This window comes from Mustela putorius, unplaced genomic scaffold (assembly GCF_011764305.1).
Source record: "Mustela putorius furo isolate JIRA1106 unplaced genomic scaffold, ASM1176430v1.1 tig00003856_pilon_pilon_pilon, whole genome shotgun sequence".
NCBI classification, from domain to species: Eukaryota; Metazoa; Chordata; class Mammalia; order Carnivora; family Mustelidae; genus Mustela; species Mustela putorius.
This window is the reverse complement of record NW_025422008.1, coordinates 1,467,382-1,488,617: the sequence shown is the minus strand read 5'-3', so window position 1 is coordinate 1,488,617 and position 21,236 is coordinate 1,467,382. Positions and strand designations below refer to the sequence as shown.

General features: G+C 45.0%; 2 protein-coding genes across 2 annotated transcripts in view; both read left to right on the top strand.

The window, feature by feature from the left end:
* Nucleotides 1-21,236, top strand: part of LOC123387558 (saoe class I histocompatibility antigen, A alpha chain-like) — a 156,423-nt gene that overhangs the window by 3,500 nt on the left and 131,687 nt on the right. The window lies entirely within an intron of this gene.
* Nucleotides 10,098-10,787, top strand: LOC123387563 (BCL2/adenovirus E1B 19 kDa protein-interacting protein 3-like). The gene has a single exon (XM_045065175.1). The coding sequence runs from the start codon at nt 10,113-10,115 to the stop codon at nt 10,770-10,772; it is 660 nt and encodes a 219-aa protein (XP_044921110.1). The 5' UTR covers nt 10,098-10,112; the 3' UTR covers nt 10,773-10,787.

Here is a 21,236-nt window from a genome sequence, read left to right as displayed (position 1 = left end):
GGGTCAGAAGGCTGTGAGGAGACCAGTGGGGATGGGTCCTGTGCCCAGTGTGAGCTCAGTGCATCATGGGGGTGACGTGCTCACTCCTCAGCTTGGTCATCTCTCTGTTCTGTGTTTTTTGCCCCTGTGTGGAAACTTGTATCACTAGGAGCTGTGATCATAGGGACTTGGATATCACCTGTCACTGGGAACCTGTGCAGCAAGAGCTTCCTGTGACTGGGTCAGCCTCACCTCAGTCCTGGGTTGGGTCATAGCCTCCATTCCGGGGTGGGCTTTTTTCATTGTTTCTCTTGAGCAAAGAACATCAGTTCTTGCTGTTGTGTACCAGTTCTTTTCCCATTCTCCCTGCTTGACCCTGTCAGTTATAGCAGCAGGTGTCCTTTGGGCTGTGTTCCCACAGGCCTAGGTTGTCCCTGGCGCACAGGAGTCTCTGTAGTATGGAAAGATGAACTTTCAGATTCATCCATCTCTTCCCCACAATCTATACCTGTTTTCTAGATTATTCTCAGGATTCTGGAGATAGAGGAGGAATCTGAAAGTTTCTCAGCCTTAATAAACATCAGTTAGTCTCTCTCTTCAGCTGCTCTGCCCTCTCTCCCCTACCTTTAGTTCAATGATCCTAGTGCTGGCGTGGATCCAAATTCATGGATTTATAAAGCAGAGTCTAATGTAGATCTCTTTGTGGTTGGAGAAAAAGATCCATAAAGCCCGAGTACAGTGTTTCTGGAAAGAGAACTCTGTGTGCTGTGCTGTGCAGGAGAGATGGTGTGGGGGGAGGGGCTGAGCAGAGAGAGGGAAGGGAGGGCAGCCCTGTGAGGGGGGAGAGAGAGCACTGATGGTGAGGTGGGTGCACGTGGGGCAGGAGCTGCCTCAGAACAGCTATGCCTGAGACTTATCTAGAAGAAGGACTCCTCTAGCTGCTCATTCATTCAACTGATAATTGTGTGCCACATACAGGACATGCTATGTTTACATCTGTGCACCTGAGTGAGACTAAGAAGAAAGAAAATGTGCTGGTCTTATGGAGGGTATGTTTTAGTGTAAGGGGCAGATTGCACATGACCGTCGAACAATGTGGGGACTGGGGCAGTGACCCCTCCCCATGAAGTCAGGAATGCAAATATAGCTTTTGACTCCCTCAGCATAACTAATAGCCTACTGTTGCTGGAAGCCTCATTGATAATATGAAGAGTCACTTAACACATGTTTATGTTACATGTAGGAAACAGTCTTCTAACAATGAATGCTGCAAAAATTAGAAATCACAAAGAAGAGGAAATGCATGGATAGTACCTACTGTAAAAAAGTCCGCACATAGGTGCACATACACCATGCAACCAGTGTCATTTGGAGGTGAACTGTGTATTATGTAAGTGCAGTAATAAGGGAACTGTTTAGGTTGGAAGTTGGCAGGTGCTGTGAGGAAGAAGACCCAGTTAGCACCTGTGCAGGGATGGGGACGATGGCTTTTTTTACTCCAGGGATCAGGGGAGCCAGTTTACCCAGAAGGTGACCTCATCATGAAAGTCTGATGGATATTAGAAGGCTTTTGAGTTTTCTCTGAGTGAGGAGTGGAGTTACCAGAATGAACATATCAATGGGATTGACTTTCTAAGCAGCACCTGATTGCTGCTGTGAGAATCAAGAGGTACAGCGTGAGTGACCAGTGGGGACAATGTAGGAAACCAGTGCTGTGAGCCAGGAAGGTGATGTGGGATGTACATCTGGGGTTTGAGAAGGGAAGATACAGGAAATGGTCGGGTGCTGGATATTTACAGATGGACTTTGTGGCATTTCCCAACCACCAAATCTGGGTGGTGAGTAGGAGGAATCAAGGAGGGCATCCAGTATTTTAGACTGCCAAGTAGAAATGTGGAGCGCCTTCCTTAGATATGGGGAAGAATCTTGAAGCAGGACATTGGGGGAAGCAGCATCACAGAAACCAGTTTGGGCATGTGGAATCTGAGATGTCCAGTAGAAATGCACTGAGGTTGGCAGTTGGATACAGGGTGCAGGGCAGGAGAAATATCCCGATTGGAGAAATGGACTTGGGAGGTGACAGCATATACATGATGTTTAGAGTCTTCAGCAGAGATGAGGTCACCAAAGGGTTGAGGGCCATAGAAGAGAAAGAAACAGGACCAAACCCTGGACTCCTCCGGGCTAAGCAGGCTGATCAGAGCGCACACCCAGAGTGCACTGCACAGTCTGGTTCTGTGTCTAGAAGGCACAGAGACCAGGGAGACCCAGCCTTCAGTGGGCACAGGAATTTCCTGGACTGCGAAAATCTAGACAGTTTGGGGTAGAGCACAAGATGCTGGGTTGATAGCAAGGTCAGTGCTGCTGCTGCTGGTTTTCAGATCCCACATGGAGTAGTGAGCACAGGAAGCAGAATCTCCACATGGCCCTGCATCAGCCTCTCCAGTAGGGCTTATCATGCCAGTGATACCTGGACCCACATCCAACATTCTAAGCTGAGGGGGGCTGGCGAGAGTCCTGAGTATTTGGTAACAAAGCCACAGGCAATCCTGTGACTCCACCACATAGAGAAGCACTGAAGTCATTGATGAGAGCCCTCGTTGTGGGAAGGGATTTTGTTTCTTTGTGGACGTCTGGGTGTCCCACTCTTGGTTTCAGCTCAGGTCATGACCTCGGGGTCATGAGAACTGGCCCACATTTGGCGCTGCACCCAGTACAGAGTCTGCTTGAAACGTCTTCTCTCTCCCTCTACCCCTCCCTGCCTCTCTTGTGCATGCTCTCTCTCTCTTTCTGTCTCAAATAAATAAATAAAATCTTCAGATGTCTTTTTGTAGGAAGAAAAGTGCAAGACATGCTGGGAGCTGCATTTTTTTCTTTCCTGTAGGGCACAGCCAGGTTTGCAGACTGAGGAAATTTTCATCTCAACATAAAAGGTCTGAGTTACCGAGAGCGTAGATCTTAAATGTCTGCATCACACAAAAGGAAATGGTAACTACGTGACATGATGCACGTGTTAGCTAATGTTATGGTTGTAATCACAGTGCAGTACAGAAATGTATCGATCAGCAGGTTGTACCCTAAACTCACACAATGGTGTATGTCAATCATATCTTTATAAGGTTGGTAAAAGATGTCTGAAATCTTGCTCTTGGAAACTCTTCCCCATGTGGGTTTCTGACTCCTTGTGATACAAACATACAGTTACAGAGAGACTTAGGGAAGAGAGAGAATATATGGGACCTTTTTTATTTCCAGGAAAGCCACAATACAGGCTTAAGACTACACAGCCAGAAGCTGAATCCACACTGGACCCTGGATGGAGACCCATAGACAACCAGCTCCTGCTACTGGGTATGGACACCACTGACTCTCCTGACAGAGGCCACAGGACCCTGCGGCTGGGACTGCTATGCTGCATGATATGACTGTGACACTCCTCAAACCCCCTGTGCCTAATGCATGGATACTGGCCCAGTGTGCCTGTCACATGTCTGGAGTCAGAGTCTGGCATGTGACTGTTGAAGTTTCATGTCATGTCCAAGTGCTGGACTGTTTGGAAATATAGGTTCTCCTCTCTGTGGATGGAGGTGTCTGTGCCCCCAATAAGATTATTGATGTCTGGCATTCCTGCACATGGCAAGAGAGGTACCAGTTTTGGGAATAGACATTGGGAGCCAGGAATGGAAAAGAATGACAAATTTCCACATTTGGAGCCATGATCTGAGACTAGGACTTGATCTGGACACTGCAGGCACTCAAGTCTGCTTGGATGAGGAGTGACTCATAAATAAACTCATCTTTCAACTTATTGATGGTTGTTATGGGCCCAGGTTTGTCCATTCCAGTCCCTACTCACAGATGAGTGGAGTAGCATTGTTGGGTCATGAAGTGATTGCTCAACATGTCATCTTCATCCTTTGTCTCTTCCTGGGATTAAAAACTCAGATCTATGTCACTTCAGATGATCCTCGTATACACACTGGCATTTGATGTTTCTTTCTATATATACATATTTCTGGGGAGAGTATCCATAATTTCATCAGGTTTATGTGACCTCCACAAAAGTCTGAAAACCATTCCCGTGTAGACACTGACTATTTCATCTCTGGTCCACGAACAGTTAATGATCACAGTGTCTCAGCAGATCCAATGACGTGATATTCATCCTCATTTTTGTTTGGAAATAACCAGTCTCAGACAGGAGAAGTTAGAAATTTCTGACTTATACTCACTTTCAACTTCCTTTTTTTTTTTTTTTTAAGATTTTATTTATTTGTCAGAGGGAGAGAGGAAGAGAGAGTGAGCACAGGCAGACAGAATGGCAGGCAGAGGCAGAGGGAGAAGCAGGTTCCCTGCCGAGCAAGGAGCCCGATGTGGGACTTGATCCCAGGATGCTGGGATCATGACCTGAGCCAAAGGCAGCTGCTCCATGTGAGGTGACGAGAACTGGTGTTATATGCAACTGATTAACTATTGAACTCTACATATGAAACTAATGATGTACTCTGTTGGCTAATTGAATTTAAATAAAAAAATTTTTTTAAGAAATAAAGCTGCCCGTTTTCCCAAAAATGGAAATGATAGAAAAAACATAAAATCATCCAAAATCACAATAGAACAATCAAGAGAAATATCAATTAGCCCAAAATTTAAATATGGGCTATAAGCCCCAGAGAATAGTTGTTCTGATCTGTGGAGTATTTTTCAAATCTAGAAAATCTTAGCTTGGCTTCTCAAGCTCAGGAGCTTCATAGAGAGGAGACAATGCCCAGAGCTGCTCCATGTGAGCAGCAGAAAAAAATCCTCTCCCTGAAAAATCTGGCAACCTAAGATTCACATCCTCAGAACAGGGTGACACAATCAAATCTGTTCTATTTTCAAGTCCAAGAGCATTCTGAGGAAATTTGCCTTTGAGTCAGGAAAAAAGTGAGCAAACAACTATTTCAAAAATTTGCAGACACAGACGAACCCATCAGTGATTTGTAGTCCAAATTTGCTTTCCAATTGGCCGTTGGGACAAAATAACTTCATGTCATCAGCTTAATTCATAATTGTCCTGAATTGGTGATGCCCCAAAATTTTAAGAAACAAATTTCTCTAGAGAAATCTCTATTTAACTTACGTGTCAAAAAACTTACACAGAAAATTGCACAGAGAAAAAAAAAAAGCAACTCATAGAAAGAAATTAAAGTTAAAATGAAAAAAAAAAAATGTGACTAAGTAACTTTAGAATAATTGAGTAGCAAAAAGTTCATGAAATATTGGAACTATAAGATGTAATATAAGAGGACCAGGATATGATAAAAATATATAAACATACATTATTTGAATATATATTATGGGTATGATATAAAGAAAAAAATCACAAAATTTAATATGTAGAAAACATGGCAAAAGCAAAAGCACGTCTTAAGAAAATAACTACAAAATAAAATGATTAATGATTAAAAAATGAAAATATTACAGTTTATTCACTGAATAAGAAGTTGTCAGTAAAAGAAGAATGAGTGGAGGGACACCTGGGTGGCTCAGCTGATAAATGTCAGCCTTCTGCTCAGGTCATGACCCCAGGGTCCTGGGTCAAGCCCAGCTGCTGGCTCCCTGTTCAGTGGAAAGCCTTGTTTCTATTCCCCCATCCCTCTGCCGCTCCCCTGCTTCTGTGCTCTCTCTCTCTCCTCTCCCTTAAAGAAATAAAATCTTTTTAAAAAGAGAGAGAGAAAAATGAGTGAGTCATGGAAAACTAAAAGCAAAAAAGTAAGACGGTGACATAAATCAACAGTGTCAATATTAACATTGCAAGTGAATGGCTTAAATAAGTCAGTCAAAGTGCAGATTATTAGACTGAACACAAAACAGGGTCCCCCTATGCAGTCTACAGTAGATACACTTGATCTCAGTTACAAACAGATTAAACTCAAAGGGATGGAAAAAGTTACCTCAGGCAAACAACCATAGGAAAGCTGGTGTGAATACACTCATTATAGTAAGGGGGCACCTGGGTGACTCAGTTGTTAAGAGTCTGCCTTTGGCTCAGGTCATGGTCCACTGAGCCCTCACATTGGGCTTCCTGCTCAGTGGGAAGCCTGCTTCTCCCCCTCTCCCTCCCCCTGCTTGTGTTCCCTGTCTCACTGTGTCTCTAACAAATAAATAAAATCTTTAAAAATAAAATTAAAAATAAAAATGCTAGTAAGATAAACAGGACCATTTTGTAATGATAAAATGGTCAATTAATCAGAAAGATGAAAAAACTCTAAACATATATCACCTAATAATTCAACACCTAACTTCTTGTAGCAAAACTGACAGAAACTGAGAAACAGACAGTATGACAATAATAGTTAAACTCAATATATCACTTTCAATAATGGATAGGACAACTATGCAGAGATCAATGAAGATAAAGAAGACTTGAGCCATACTATAAAACAACAGTGTAAGTCTGACATGTATAGAACATTCCAGCCATGAACAGAATATACATTCATTTCAAATGCACATGGAGCTTTCTAGAAGATAAGCCCTATGCTAGGCCATAAAAAACTCATTGAATTTAAAGGGGTAAAAATAATGCAAATAACACAGTGGCATGACACCAGAAAGAAATAACTGGAATGAATTTGGGAAACTCACAATATGCAGAATTAACACACTTTTACATAATCAAGGGTCAAAGATGTCAAAATGGAAATCAGAAAATACTTAGAGATTAATAGAAATGAAGACAGAGCATACCAACCCCGAGGGGGTCCGACTAAAGCAGTGCTGAAGAAATATATAGTTGGAACTGCCTGTATGAAAAAGAAACATCTCCACTCAATTACCTGAACTTCCACATTAAGTCAAAAGAGGAAGAGGAGCAAACGAAAGCAAAAGGAGGCAAAGGGAAAGAAAAAAATAAAGATGAGAGCAGAAGTTAATGAAATAGAGAAAAGAGAATAAAATAACAGTATAGGAAACTAACTGAATCAAATGTGATCCTCTGAAAGATCAACCAAACTGACAAATCTTTAACTAGACTCACTAAAAAAGAGAGAGGGAAAGAGAAATGACCCACATTGCTGGGATCAGCAATGAAAGAGGTGATATTAGTACTGACCACACAGAAATCAAGAGAATTAGGAGATTATGATGCACAATTATATGCTAAAATATTAACTTGCCTCTATAAAATAGACAAAAACACAGAAAGACACAAATGACTGAAGCTGACTGAAGAAGAAATAGACCATCTGAATGTACCTATGAGGTAGAACATAGAGTCAATTGTCAAAAACTATTCCACATAAAAGCCCAGTACCAAATGGCTTCACTTGCAAATTATACCATATGCTGAAAGAATTAATAACAATTCTTTACGAACCCTGCCGCCCCCAAAAAGAGGAGGGAACCCAAGTCATTCTATGAGGCTAAGATTATTCAGACACCAAAACATACAAAGATTATCACAAGACAAGAAAACTACAGACCAATATCTCTTATGAATGTACACACACATACACACAAAGATCTCAACAAAATGTAGCAAATCAAATCTAGCAACATATAGAGTTAAACAAACCTAATGAAATTTATTTTGGGAATGCAAGATTGGTTAAAAATCCTTACCAATCAAAGTAAAACATATATATGGTATATATTATATATTAATATCTGGAAATATACTAGGAGAAAAACATGCTTATCTTAACAGATAGACAAGAAGCATTTGACAAAATCAGACACCTTCTCAAGATTAAAAACTCAACTACTAATAGAGGGAATTTTTTCGATCTGATGAAAGGCATTTATGAAAACCCTTAGGCTAACATCTTACCTAATGGTGAAAGACTGGTTGTTTTTTCCCAAGATCAGCAACATGAAAATAATGTTCACTCACGGCTTCTATTACACATTGTGCTGGAGGGGTGCCTGGGCGGTTCAGTCAGTTAATAGTCAGCTTTTGGCTCAGGTCATGACCCCAGGATCATGGTCCCAGGGTCCTGGATCGAGCCTGCACAGGCTCCCTGCTCCGCGGGGACCTGCTTCTCCCTCTCCTTCTGCCTGCACTCCCCCTGCTTGTGCTCTCTCGATCTCAAATAAATAAATAAAGTTAAATTAAATTTAAAAAGGGAAATGCCAAGTGAGGTTGTCAGGTTGGCAGCTGTGTTTCTGAAAACTGGGCACATCTCTTGATGGATTCAAGGCAAAAGATTCAATGAAGCCAAAGAATAGGGAAAGAAAGGGTTTTACTCACACGTAAAGGAGAACACCAGGGATACTTCCCAAAGCAGCGTCTCCCTGTACAACACACTGGGTAAGTTTCAAGCTAAAGGTACAGATGTCATGACTCCTCTGACACAGGACACCTGAGCCTCGGTAGGAACTGCTGTCTCTACTGCTTCTGGCACCTGGATGACACCCCTGCCACTTAGGCTGGAATGTCTCTGCACAGACTTGGCACCAGACCTGGGAGCCCGCGGCTGTCACGTCCATGAGACCTGCCTCCAAGCAAGTGGAAGATATTAAAGATACCTTTGCCAGAGGAGAAATGGAAAGTACAGACTTCTAATAGTATCTACTGAAAATGAGATACTTGTGATTGGATCCTGTAGACAGTCTTCCGTCCCTGGGGTAAGGATTATGATTCCTTTATTTACCCCTCCTGGAGACAGACAGCCGTGCTATATAGTGTTCTGGTTAGATTCTCAGAATACCCAGGGATGTGACTGGATATCCACTGCCTGGTCTCCAGAACATTCTAGTAATCATAAAAATTTGTTGTATGCAGGAACAAGTGCAACTCTGAAAATGGGGTTTGGAGGGGGCCACATTACAGAGGAAGTGTTTGGAACAGTAAAGGAAGATGCATCATTACACAGATATAAAAAACACAATCTTCTGTCACAATCTTCTCCTGCCCCATTGACTGCAGCTGAGGAAGAATCACGACAGATTAAAATTAATGAGGCACAAACTGACATGGGTGGAGACACGCAGCATCAAACACTATAAGGAGTAACATTTCCTATTTCTCGAGAAGCTTTTCAAACTTTGGACACATTAAGTAACAGTTCAACTATGTGCAATTGGAAATAGATATGAAAGACGAAATTATAATTTTGGCCAACACAACAAAGACAGAACAGAAACACTTGCCAAGGATTCCTAAGGATTCAGTGTGCTACCATTTCTTCTTGTGGAAACATTCCCATGAAGGAGACGGTTTGAAGTCCATAGTTTTTATTTATTCAAAGGCCGGGATACACATGCAGTAAAGAGAACGGATACTGTATTCTAGCTGTGAGAGCCCTCTGCCAGAAACTGTTGAAAGACAACTACAAATGGACGTCATTAGGAAGATTGAGATAGGGTGCTTGGGTGGCTCAGTCAGACAAGTGTCTGCCTTCAGATCCAGGGTCATGGGATCAAGCCCCACGTCTTGAGCCCAGTTTGGTAGGGAGCTTGTTTCTCCCTTCCCTCTGCCCTCCCCTCTGCTTGTGCATGGTCTCTCTTTCTCTCTCTCAAATAAATAAAATTTTAAAAAATATTTTATTTATTTATTTGACAGACAGAGATCACAAGTAGACAGAGATGCAGGTGGCGGGGGCGGGGGAGGAGGGGAAGCAGGCTCCCTGCTGAGCAGAGAGCCCGATGCGGGGCTCAATCCCAAGAACCTGGATCATCACCTGAGCCAAAGGCAGAGGTGAGTTACACTGAGCCACCCAGGTGCCCCTATTGGTTTTTTGGTATGAAGAAAAATGCAAGGCATGCTGGGAGATACATATTTTCTCCTCTGTGGGGCACAGCCAGGCAGCAGATGGAGGAAGCTTAATATAAAGAAAACATCTGATTTCTAAAAGAATAGGTCTTAGGAGCGCGTGGGTGGCTCAGGGTCTGCCTTCAGCTCGGGTCATGATCCCAGGATCCTGGGATTGGAGTCCCACATCTAGCTCTCTGCTCTGCTGGGAGCCTGCTTCCTCCTCCTCTCTCTCTCTCTGCCTGCCTCTCTGCCTACTTGTGCTATCTGTCAAATAAATAAATAAAATCTTTAAAAAAAATAAAAAATAAAAAATAGGGGACTCGGCTTGTTGTGTTGCTGCCGGAGAACCAGAGACAGTCCTGCTGCGGCCACAAGCCCTTCCAGCCCCCTGACAATGTCGTCTCATTTAGTAGAGCAGCCGCTGCCCCCGCACAACAACAACAACAACTGCGAGGAAGGTGAACAGCCTTTGCCCCCGCCAGCCGGCCTCAACAGTTCCTGGGTGGAGCTACCCATGAACAGCAGCAATGGCAATGATAATGGCAATGGGAAAAATGGGGGGCTAGAACATGTACCGTCCTCATCCTCTATCCACAATGGAGACATGGAGAAGATTCTTTTGGATGCACAACACGAATCAGGACAGAGTAGTTCAAGAGCCAGTTCTCACTGTGACAGCCCTTCCCCACAAGAAGATGGGCAGATTATGTTTGATGTGGAGATGCACACCAGCAGGGACCATAGCTCTCAGTCAGAAGAAGAAGTTGCAGAAGGAGAGAAAGAAGTTGATGCGTTGAAGAAAAGCGTTGACTGGGTGTCTGACTGGTCCAGTAGACCTGAAAACATTCCACCTAAGGAGTTCCACTTCAGACACGCCAAGTGCTCTGTCTCTTTAAGCATGAGGAAAAGTGGGGCCATGAAGAAAGGGGGTATTTTCTCTGCAGAATTCCTTAAGGTGTTCATTCCGTCTCTCTTCCTCTCTCATGTTTTGGCTTTGGGCCTAGGCATCTATATTGGAAAGCGACTCAGCACACCTTCTCCCAGCACCTACTGAAGGAAAGAACAGCCCCAGAAAAGCGTGTGATCTGTGAAGTGGTGTATTGTCACAGTAGTTTATTTGAACTTGAGACCATTGTAAGCATGACCCAACCTGCCACCCTATTTTTACATATCCAAGTCCCAAAAACTCTCAAATCCAGTATTTTATTCAAACTCTGTTGAGGCATTTTATTAACCTCATTCCCTTTTTGGCCTGTAAGACACTTTAGAATTTCCTAACAGAGTTTACTGTTATTTAGAAATTTGCAAAGGCTTCTTTTCCGCAAATGCCACGAGTAGATTATAATTTTGTCAACAATGCTATCGTCTCCTTTTAGTGCCACCAGACTTAGACCTGCATCATTCATGGTATAAATTTTACACTTGCAAGATAACTACCATCTCTCTCTTCAAATGAGATCAGATTAGCAAATGATAGAACAGCTTTGTTGTTTTGTTTTGTTTTTTTTTCAAGACAAAGCAAGCTTCACTAAGCTTGAATTTATAGTTATTAAAAAAGAAAACAAACAAACAAAAAAACAAGACACAAGAAAAAAAATATCCTGGGCAATAAAAAATTATTTTAAACAATAAATAAATAAATAAATAAATAGGTCTCAAATGGTCCTACCCATCCCCCAACACTCACCCCGGCAACTGTGACAGGCTGTAGGTCTTAGCTAATGCTATAGTGGTAATCAGTTTGCAGCATATAAATATATCAAATCAAAAGGTTGTACCCTTAAATTTATAAAACGTTATGTCAGTTATTTCTCAATAAAACTGGAAAACAATTCTGAATCCATGCTCTCTGAAAGTATTCCTTCATGGATTTCTCACTCCTCATTTTCAACAACAGAGTAGAAGTTGTTTTAATTGAAACTATAAATACTTATATGGAAACATATATGTGTAGATGCATAGTCAAGGAAAATTACATATATATAATTTAATATAAAAATAAAATGTAAATTACATGTAATGAAATAAATGTTATACAATATATAATAAAATAAAATATATTTTAGGATTAAAGGAATATGAAATATAAGTTATATTTATATATTATAAATAAATATATCTGTGGGAAAATAAATGTATTATGTATATATATACAGTTAGTTAGTTAGGGAGAATATTTGGCCTCATTTCATTTCAGGGAAAGCCACAGACCACAGGCCCAAGGCTGCACAGTCAGGAACAGAATCCACCATCACACCCCAGTTCAAGGCCCAAAGAGGAACCATTGCCCCTGGTGCAGGGCACAGGTCCAGCTGTTTACACCACTGCACCCTGAGGCCAGGACTGCTGTCACTGCTGCTCCTGGAAGCTGGATGACACGACGGCCACTCATACCACCTGTGCCAAATGCACGCAGCACTGTCCTAGCATCTGTGTCACACACACATCTGAGTCAGAGTCTGGCATGTGGTCACCTGATTGGTGGAGCCTCAGGCCCTGTCCCCCTGCAACTGTGCGTGACATCCCAACTCTGATCTGGATTCCTGGGGAGTGATCACCAACATCCTCGGACTTGAACTCTTCATTTGGTCTGGTCTCTGCATTCCTAGCCACAGGCCTGTGAGAGGCCACACATTCAGGTGGTTCCCAAAGTCACCCCTGCTGTAGGCAGATCCCAAGATGGCCCCAGTGTTCCCATCCTCTGGTATCATGCCCTTGTATAATAATACCCACTTTGGGAACAGAAGTTGGACATAGTGACTTGCTGGTGACACACAGAATAGAGTGAAGTCATGCAGTGAGTATCTGGAATCACCAGGACACAAGATATGAGGGGCCTGGGGTCCACAGTCTCAAGGTGGGCTGTCCAAGCCAGCCTGGATAAGTGCAGATTTCTGGTGGAACCTCATGACAAATCATCCTGCGTTCCTTTTCCCTCTGAGGGGTTTCTTCTCCAGATCTCAACCCCCAAAACTACTGCGCTCAGACAGGAGGACGAGGAGGAAAGGTCACCAGCAGGGATTCTCATCCTGGCTGCAGTCCACAGGGGAATTCTGTAAAAAGTACAGGAAGGGAAGAGAAGAAACACAGGCCCCCAAATGTAACAGCTGGTGAGTCCATGCATGCCCCAGGACAGCCCCAGGCTACAAAGGTGAGAGGAGAACAGTCTCCAGTCTCCCTGTGCTGCCCCTGGGGCCCAGCTCTCCCTTCCTCCAACACAGCCCCCAGTCTGCCCCCTGTGTATCTGTCTCTGCTCATCTCCAGAACAGACCACCATGGCCACCCCCTCCAGGAACCTGTCCCCTCTTCATATGCATTAGTTCAGTTGTGTGCCACAGAAAACCACCTAACAGTGATTGTCCATGAGACATCAGCTTGTGTGTGTCCCACGAGTGAGGTGAGCCGTCCGGGACCGTAGGGTTAGTCTGCACCATGGGGCTATCCAGACACACTGGTGATGAAGACCCTGGGAAGTTTCCTTATTAGCATGACCAGGGCACCTAAGACCATGCCTGTGGTCTGTGAGTAGGGAAGGGAAAGCAGAAAAAGTGGATGTTCCCCTCTTTTTTTTTTTAAATTTTTTATTTTTTATAAACATATATTTTTATCCCCAGGGGTACAGGTCTGTGAATCACCAGGTTTACACACTTCACAGCACTCACCAAAGCACATATCCTCCCCAATGTCCATAACCCCACCCCCTTTCTTCCAACCCCCCTCCCCCCTGCAACCCTCAGTTTGTTTTGTGAGATTAAGAGTCACTTATGGTTTGTCTCCCTCCCAATCCCATCTTGTTTCATTTATTCTTCTCGTACCCACTTAAGCCCCCATGTTGCATCACCACTTCCTCATATCAGGGAGATCATATGATAGTTGTCTTTCTCTGCTTGACTTATTTCGCTAAGCATGATACGCTCTAGTTCCGGATGTTCCCCTCTTTTTGGGACAAAACCTGCTACCACATTCTGCGTCCCCATAACGGTCAGAATATAGTCACACAGACAAAAGTAGCCTCCTGGGAGACTGGTGAATGAGGCTGTCTTTAATCTGAGGGAACATGTACTCCATGAAATTGTGTCACTGTGGAATAAGGATGATTTTTGCGTTACTTAAATTTTAAAAAATCACCTGTGGCAAAATTGTCATTACCAATATCTAATATCAATATCTAATCCTGAATGAGTTTTTTATGTAAAAACTGGTCTCTTCTCAGAATATTTTGTTAATTGAGAACAAAGTTAGGGGTAGATTATTTGGTAAAATGCCACCTCCTAAAATGGAAATCTCTCCTATAATAATACTGTGGAATCTGGTAACAGCTCTTATGTCCCAGGAGAGAGTTTGGAAGAATTATAGAGGTGATAGAGGAGGAAATTTACTTTTCACTGTATACTCTTTTGTGTTATATAAATGTTTTCAACCTTGTGCATGTATCAGTCTGTTGAAATAAATTCTGAATTGCCCAAGAAACCCCACCTCCATTTAGCAGACACATAATATGCAGTAGCAGATGTCAGGCTCTCTGTTAGGCTCAGTGAGAGAAACATGAAGGAATTCAGAGTGGAGCGAAGAACCTGGTAAATGTAACTATCCTGATGAAGTTTACGGAAACAGCCTCCACACAGAAGCTAACTGAGTGCCTACTGTGAGCCAGGTGTTGTACTATATGCTTGGGACAGGAAGAAAATACAGGTACACACCTTTGTGACCTACCTGTCTCATGCTTATGAGGTTCTATACCAACTCCTGACTCTCCGGGAACTGTACTACTGTCTTGTCCCTGTGTGGGAAGGACCTGAGACTTGGAAAGAGAACCTTTGTCCATCTGGCCCAAAAGTTATTGGGAAGATTTAATTAGAGAATAGTGACTTTCTAATGTAACTGACTCATCAATACAAGAGAAAGCCACTAACAAATCATCTGGATGAAGGGAAAGAAACTGACAGAGTGGAATCACAAGAAATGTCTTGGTGGAATCCCGTCTGAGACAGACTGGCAGAAATAGTGGGAGACCAGGATTAGCCAGGCAGCACGATGCAGGAAAGAAACACAATGGTTGAGTGTAGTGATGGTGCTTTCCTAGAGAAGTAGAAGGTCTGACAAATGAGGGGGGAACTATTCAGAGAGGATGACCTCTCAGGTTCCACAAAGTTGAGACACACCTTGCCAAATACAGCGTGTATCTTGTAAGCCAAGACCCTGCTTGGATAACACAACTCAGTCTGCAGGTCCTCTATAGCATGGGACCCAGAGTGATAACTATGTTGCTCAGTGACTGTGCAGGGCAACAGCCTGGTAAGTACAGATCTATGAACACATCCAGTGTGTGAACACATCCAGTGCAGAGACCTTGCTACCCTCCATTCCTTCCACCTGTCACGTGGAACATCCCTGTTCAGATTCTATAAAAAGGCCCAGTGTCCCCACCTCCTGGTCCAAATGGCCTTGTGAAATCTCCTCCTACTGAGTATGGGCAGGGACTTAGAATATCTTTTTAACCAATAAAATGTGTCAGTGGTGACCTTGGAATATATATGATCATAACTTCCATTTCTCCTGCTGAGTTTCTACAGTCTTCCCCCCCTTGCAAGCTTTGCTGAAGCAAGCAGCTGTGTTGGAAAGACCAGAAACTGAGGTCAGCCTGCTGCCTACATCCAGCAAGATGCTGAGGCCCCCAGTCCACCAGCCCATAAGGAACTACTCAGTCCTCCCCAGAGGGCAGCTCTCCCCTTTTTTGAAGACAGACATTCCATTTTCTCTTTCCAAAATGAATGTCAAGTTCTTACCAACCTACTTGCCTTCCTCTCACTCTATCTGGAAAGGCCCATGAGGGAGCTACTGTCAGGGTATCAGGAAGTGCCACCTTCACGTCACTTCTCACCTTGGAGAGCAGGCCTCACCAGGAAGTCAGCTGGAAGAAGACAAGTCAGAGGCAGCAGGATTGGAAGGTCATGAGTGCTCACCCTAGTGTCTCTCAGGCTCACTCAGGCTGTGCTTTCAGACTGTCAACAAAACAGTAAGTGGACTCTGCCCACCCACAGGAAGGCTGGTGTCCCCAATTCTGCATGCTGGACAGCCCACCTCACACCCCAGATGCAGACTCCACTGATTCCCTACAGCCCAGATGTGCCCTCCTTCCCCTCCACCTCCAGCAAACACACTCCATCTGCCAACGTACAACCAGCTCTCCTGTCCCCTCAAACCCCATGGATTTCCTTACAGGGACAGTGAGAAATGCATACACCTGACAAGACTCAGTGCTGGAGAAGGAGAAGCTGTCAGAGACATAGAAGGTGGTGACCCTTACTGAGGCCAGTGAACAGTGTCCAGGGGTCAAAAAAAATGGTGGGCACTTGGACTCAGCACCTGACCATTAACATTAGAGTCATGGCTCAGCCAGTTGACTCAGTTAACCTCATAGTGACCTTGGTTTCCTTGCCTATAAATGGAGTTGGTACCTTTCCCTATCTCACAGGGTTATTAGGACATTTTAAATGATTCAATTCATACAAAACCCTTAAAACTGTGTCTGATGCTTTTCTCAAGCAGAACCCTGGGGAGGAAGCAAGTCCCACCAATGTAGCTCCTGTTCTCTTCTTCCTACCATGACATGTACCAGTTCACCCCCTCACTCATCATCCCGAGCCCCTCTCATTTTCTCACCTGCTGCAGATGGAATTTGTAGCCCATGGGTGGGGGTGGGGGTGGGGCAACCATGAACTGGCCAGGGTAGACGCAAGGATGAGGAATTCTCAGAGCAGAGAGTGCACGCGCACACATAAACACAGGCATGCGTATACACACGAACACTCATACATGCTTGCACGTGCTCACTCACACACATATATACAAACCTCCACACAAATTTCTGTACACATTTCTACAGGATTGTGGACCTGCCCCCCCAGACAGACATATGTACATGACACACTTGCATCACATTTCCTACTTTATTTGGAGTCTGGCTTACTCTTCCTTCCTCTTTCTAAGAAATCTAGGTTCTGATGGCAGTTGTGCATTGACTGATGAATTAATAAAGAAGAGGTGGTGGACAGATAAATAGACAGACACAATGGAATATTACTCATCCATCAGAAAGAAAGAAAGCCTTTTGCAATGACCTAGATGGAACCAGAAGCTATTATACAAATTGAATTAAGTCAGTCAGAGAAAGATAAATACCATTTGATTTCATTCATATGTGGAATTTAAGAAACAAAACAGATGAATGTAGGGGAAGGGAAGAAAAAAAGAAAATAAAATAAAAACAGAGATGGAGGTAAACTATAAGAGAATCTTAATGAGGCTTGCTGAAAGGGAGGTGAGTCAGGGGAAGGGATAACTGGGTGATGAGCAGGAGGGTACATGATGTTAGGAGCACTGGGTGTTATATGCAACTGATTAATTGCTAAATTCTACCCCCAAAGCTAATAATAAAGTATATATTAACTAAATTGAATTTAAATACAAAATCAGGGGCTCCTGGGTGGCTCAGTTAGTTAAGCAACTGCCTTCTGCTCAGGTCATGATCCTGGAGTTTGGGATCGAGTCCCACATGAGGCTCTCTGATTGCCAGAGAGTCTGTTTCTCCCACTGTCCTCTTTCCTCTCATGCTCTTGCTCTCTCTCTCTCTCTCTCTCAATAAATAAATAAAATCTTAAAAAAAATACAAAACATTTTTTAAAATTTAGGATCTTGAGGGAAAAGGACCTGAGAATTTTTTTTTACCACCACCAAGTGACCCCCTCCCCAGAACTCTGGTGCACTCTGGATCTCCTGCTTGCCTGTTCCTGGAACCCTCCTATAGGAGCGGGAGATGTGACCTTAGATCGAGATCCTGGAATCCAGAGGCAGCCTGTGTATTGCCCCAGGTGGTATTGGGGCTCTGGGGTACAGCAGGTCTTGAGCCTCGAACCTTCTCCTAGCCTGCCCTCCCACCAGCCAGGGAAACCCCCATGCCCTAGCCTGCCGTCCTACCAGACAGGGAAACCCCCTTGCCCCCACCACACCCCCAGCCTTGCTGCACAGCAACATGCCTCCATATCTCTTTCAGAATAAACAGGAACAAGGGTTTCATTTGAACCCTGGGGGTGAGACAGGCAGATCAGAATGAGGAAACTAGATCTCCTCACCCCCGAGTTCTTGTTGTTCTAGAACACAACTCTAGCAACTATAGTTCCAACAGTCTAAATCTCTGCTAAAACAACCCCAATGATGAGAACATGAAGGAGAACCTAGCCAGCAGATGCCCCCTTGAGGACCATGGTGGGCTGGGCAAATGGATCAGAGGTGAAAAGGAAAACTGAGGGGTGGCCCTGTGCCCTGACTCTGCTGGAAGTCTCTAGAAGGTTCCTGAATCCCTGATATTGGGCTCCACTCCTCATACCCCACCCCTCTGTCTCATGGTGATGGGCTCAGGCAGCCCCTCATGCTGCACACAGCCTGTGTATCTCTCTTGTTCTCCAGAAGGCAGCACAATGGCTGTCCATATCTGGATGTTTCCATCCCCTTCTGCCTTGTACTAGATCTGGTGCTCCCTGGCCCATTGCCAGGTCACAGTCATCTCTGCAGGGCAGGAGTCCAGGGAACACAGCCCCTCAGGGTGACCCCACAGTCAGGGGTTTGGGTTGGGTCATGTGCTCTGGGAGGCTTTGTGGAAGAGCAAACAGGAGCGCTAAGGCAAGGCTTTCTAGGCAGAAGGAACCAGCAGTAGCCAGGCCTGCACCCAAGACAAGAGGGAGGGAACCACCTCTGACATTTTCCTCCAAGGGAAGAACCTTTTCAGAGACTCTCCATCTGCTTATGAAGCTTATAACTCAGTATCTCTAGCTCAGTATTGATAGGTCCTCACAGCTACTGTGTCTCTAGTGGGAAAGAGCCTGAAGAGTGAGAAACCTCCACGAGCCTCAGAGGTACTGCCGTGCTCTCCCACGAGAACATGCCCCATTGTGGGCCTAAGAAGAGTGTGTGCCATGCCAATTCCCAGGGGACTCAGCGCATCTGCTGTCAGCGCATGGCCCCCCATCCCACACTAGATGTCCCCCACCCCTGTGTGTGAGTAGCTCTGGAGAGAGGGCAGCCCCAGGCTGGGCTGGGCAGAGCTGCAGGGCTGGGCTGTGGGGAGTCCTTACCAGTGTGGCTCATGTTCTTTTCCCAAACCCCAAGTGTCTCTGCAGTGACAGGAAACACAGCTTCTTGAGTCCATCTCGTCCCTCCATGAAGTGCCCACTGGCTCCTATCTCTGATAAGACTACCATGGATGACAAGTTATCCTAGTCATCCTGTCACTGATCCAGGGTCCCGTTATCCTCCTGGAGCTCCCAGCCATGGTGACCTACAGGGTGGGAGGCCTGCCCACCTTCTCTCCAGCGCCAGGCAGTGTCAGCCAGGACAGAGCACATCTCCAGAGCCCCCCAGCATTTGTCTCTGCGTCCCACCCCCACCAGCTTCTCCGTAGGGAACATTCACTGTCTAGACTGTGCTAGTGTGACATAGTAAGAAGGACATACTTGGTCTTCCTCCTCCTGCGCAGCTCTTAACACCTCTGTAATGGCCTGAGTGTTGGGAGTCATAGGAGCACCTCTTCCTAGATTTTGTTCCCAGATCCTAAAAAAGTTCTGGAAAGATCCTGGTCCCATCCTTACACACTGTACCAAACCTCACTGCATATCGTCTCTCTCCTCTGAAGCAGTGAGCCCTGAGAAGGCAGGAGTGAAACAGAACCTGGGGCCTGAAACAGAACCCTATCTGGTAAACTGTGGAATTCACGCTCCTGTATGAGAAAGTCTGAGCCCTAATCGTGCCTCTCACTGGTTTATGCCTGGATCCCACATGCAAGGCCCTCCACTAACTATTTCATATTCTAAAACCTCCAGACATTAACTAGAAATGATTAACTACACCTATGTCCTGTCCTCCATGTGTCCAATGTCACCCACACCTTGCCCAGCCTGACTGCTGACTGCTTGGGGCCTCACCCACCCCACCCATCAACCCAGATCGTACACACACATCAGGGTCTACACAGAGTTCCAGCTCATTCATGAACCTTCCCCGACTACTGGGGGTCTGGCCTATGATCCCTGCTTAAACCATGTGTCTGCTTCTCGTGTGACATCTAAGGAGGCGTCTGTCTTCAGTAGCTCTCAGTCTGCCTCACACCCTCAGTCACGTGCTCTTAGAAATGTGGGCGCATCCCCATCTTCACTGTAGGCTCTGTGAGGACAAACACTAGCTTAGGCCTTCTGGTTTCCCAACTGCAGGGACCTAAACTGTGTCCATGACCCACGGAGTTCGGTTAGTTAACTACTTAATGACACAAGGACCCACCCCCTGAGCAGAATGTCCCCCCCCTTCACTCTCATGTGACAGCTTGTGCATACCTTCCTGCCCCAGCCTGACACGGGGCAGGGAGCACCAGACAAGAGGGTCTCATGCCCCTGGGGTGAGGGGTGTGCTCTACTCTCTCTGCTTTCTCCCAGGCCCCAAGCTGCTGGCTGTCATGGGGTTTGGCGGTAGGATCGCTGCACATTCCTCAGGTTTTGGGGTTCCTCTTCATCTGGCTCATGCAGATCTTGGTCTCGTCATCTGAAGAACTTGGCTCTTGTGTGCACCACTGGACTTCAGACTCTGTCTCCCTCTCCTCAGGGTCATGGCAGAGGAAGGTGGCCAGTCCATGGAGCCCAAGGCAGGAAATGCTGCTCCTGGAGCAGCTCTCACCCCGCTGAGGGGGAATACTGCAGAGAGCGCTGTCCTGAAGGAGAAAACAGGGGGCTTTGGAGGAGGATCCAGGATTCCCTGAGTGAGGACCTAGTGATGCAGGCGTGGGGAATGTGTGTGTATCTGTGTATGGGTGTGTGTATGTCTCTGTGTGTGTTTGTGTACACACATGTGTTGTGTGACAGGGGGGACAAGGCACACAACATAACACAATGGGAGACAACGACATAACATCCCTCCCTGTCTCCCACCCCCTGTGACAGTCATATTTCAATCCCACACCCATGGTGGCCCCGTAGAATGCAGATTGTGTGTGATTTCCGGCAAAGCGAACACTATTTGGCATATCCAGATTTTTATTTATTTATTTATTTATTTATTTATTTATTTATTGTCATATCCAGATTTTTAACAAAAAAATCTGTGCTCCTTTTGTCGAAACTCACTGGTGTCTTGCTCTTGCCAGCCATGTAAGGATGACATGCAGATCACGCCCCAAAGCTGTGTGAGAGCTGAGCGTGTGAGCACATGCTGTCCGTGCTCAGGATGCAATGGAAATCATTGGCCATCATCAAAAAGAACCTTCTGAAGAACGTTATAAATGAGCTGCATGCAGGAACATCCTGGGAACAGTAGAACTTTCTATAATAGTACTGATGGGTGATAAGAGCGGCAAACATGGAAACGGTGTCATCAGAAGCTTGCGCTGCCCTCTGAGCCGTGAAGCAGACCATCCAATGTTTACACAGTGCACTTTCTAGTCACAGGATTCTCTTGTTCACAGGCATTACTCTTCCAG

Coding starts and splice junctions, on each gene's coding strand:
- LOC123387563 (XM_045065175.1), top strand. CDS start 10,113: ATGTCGTCTCATTTAGTAGAGCAGCCGCTGCCCCCGCACAACAACAAC.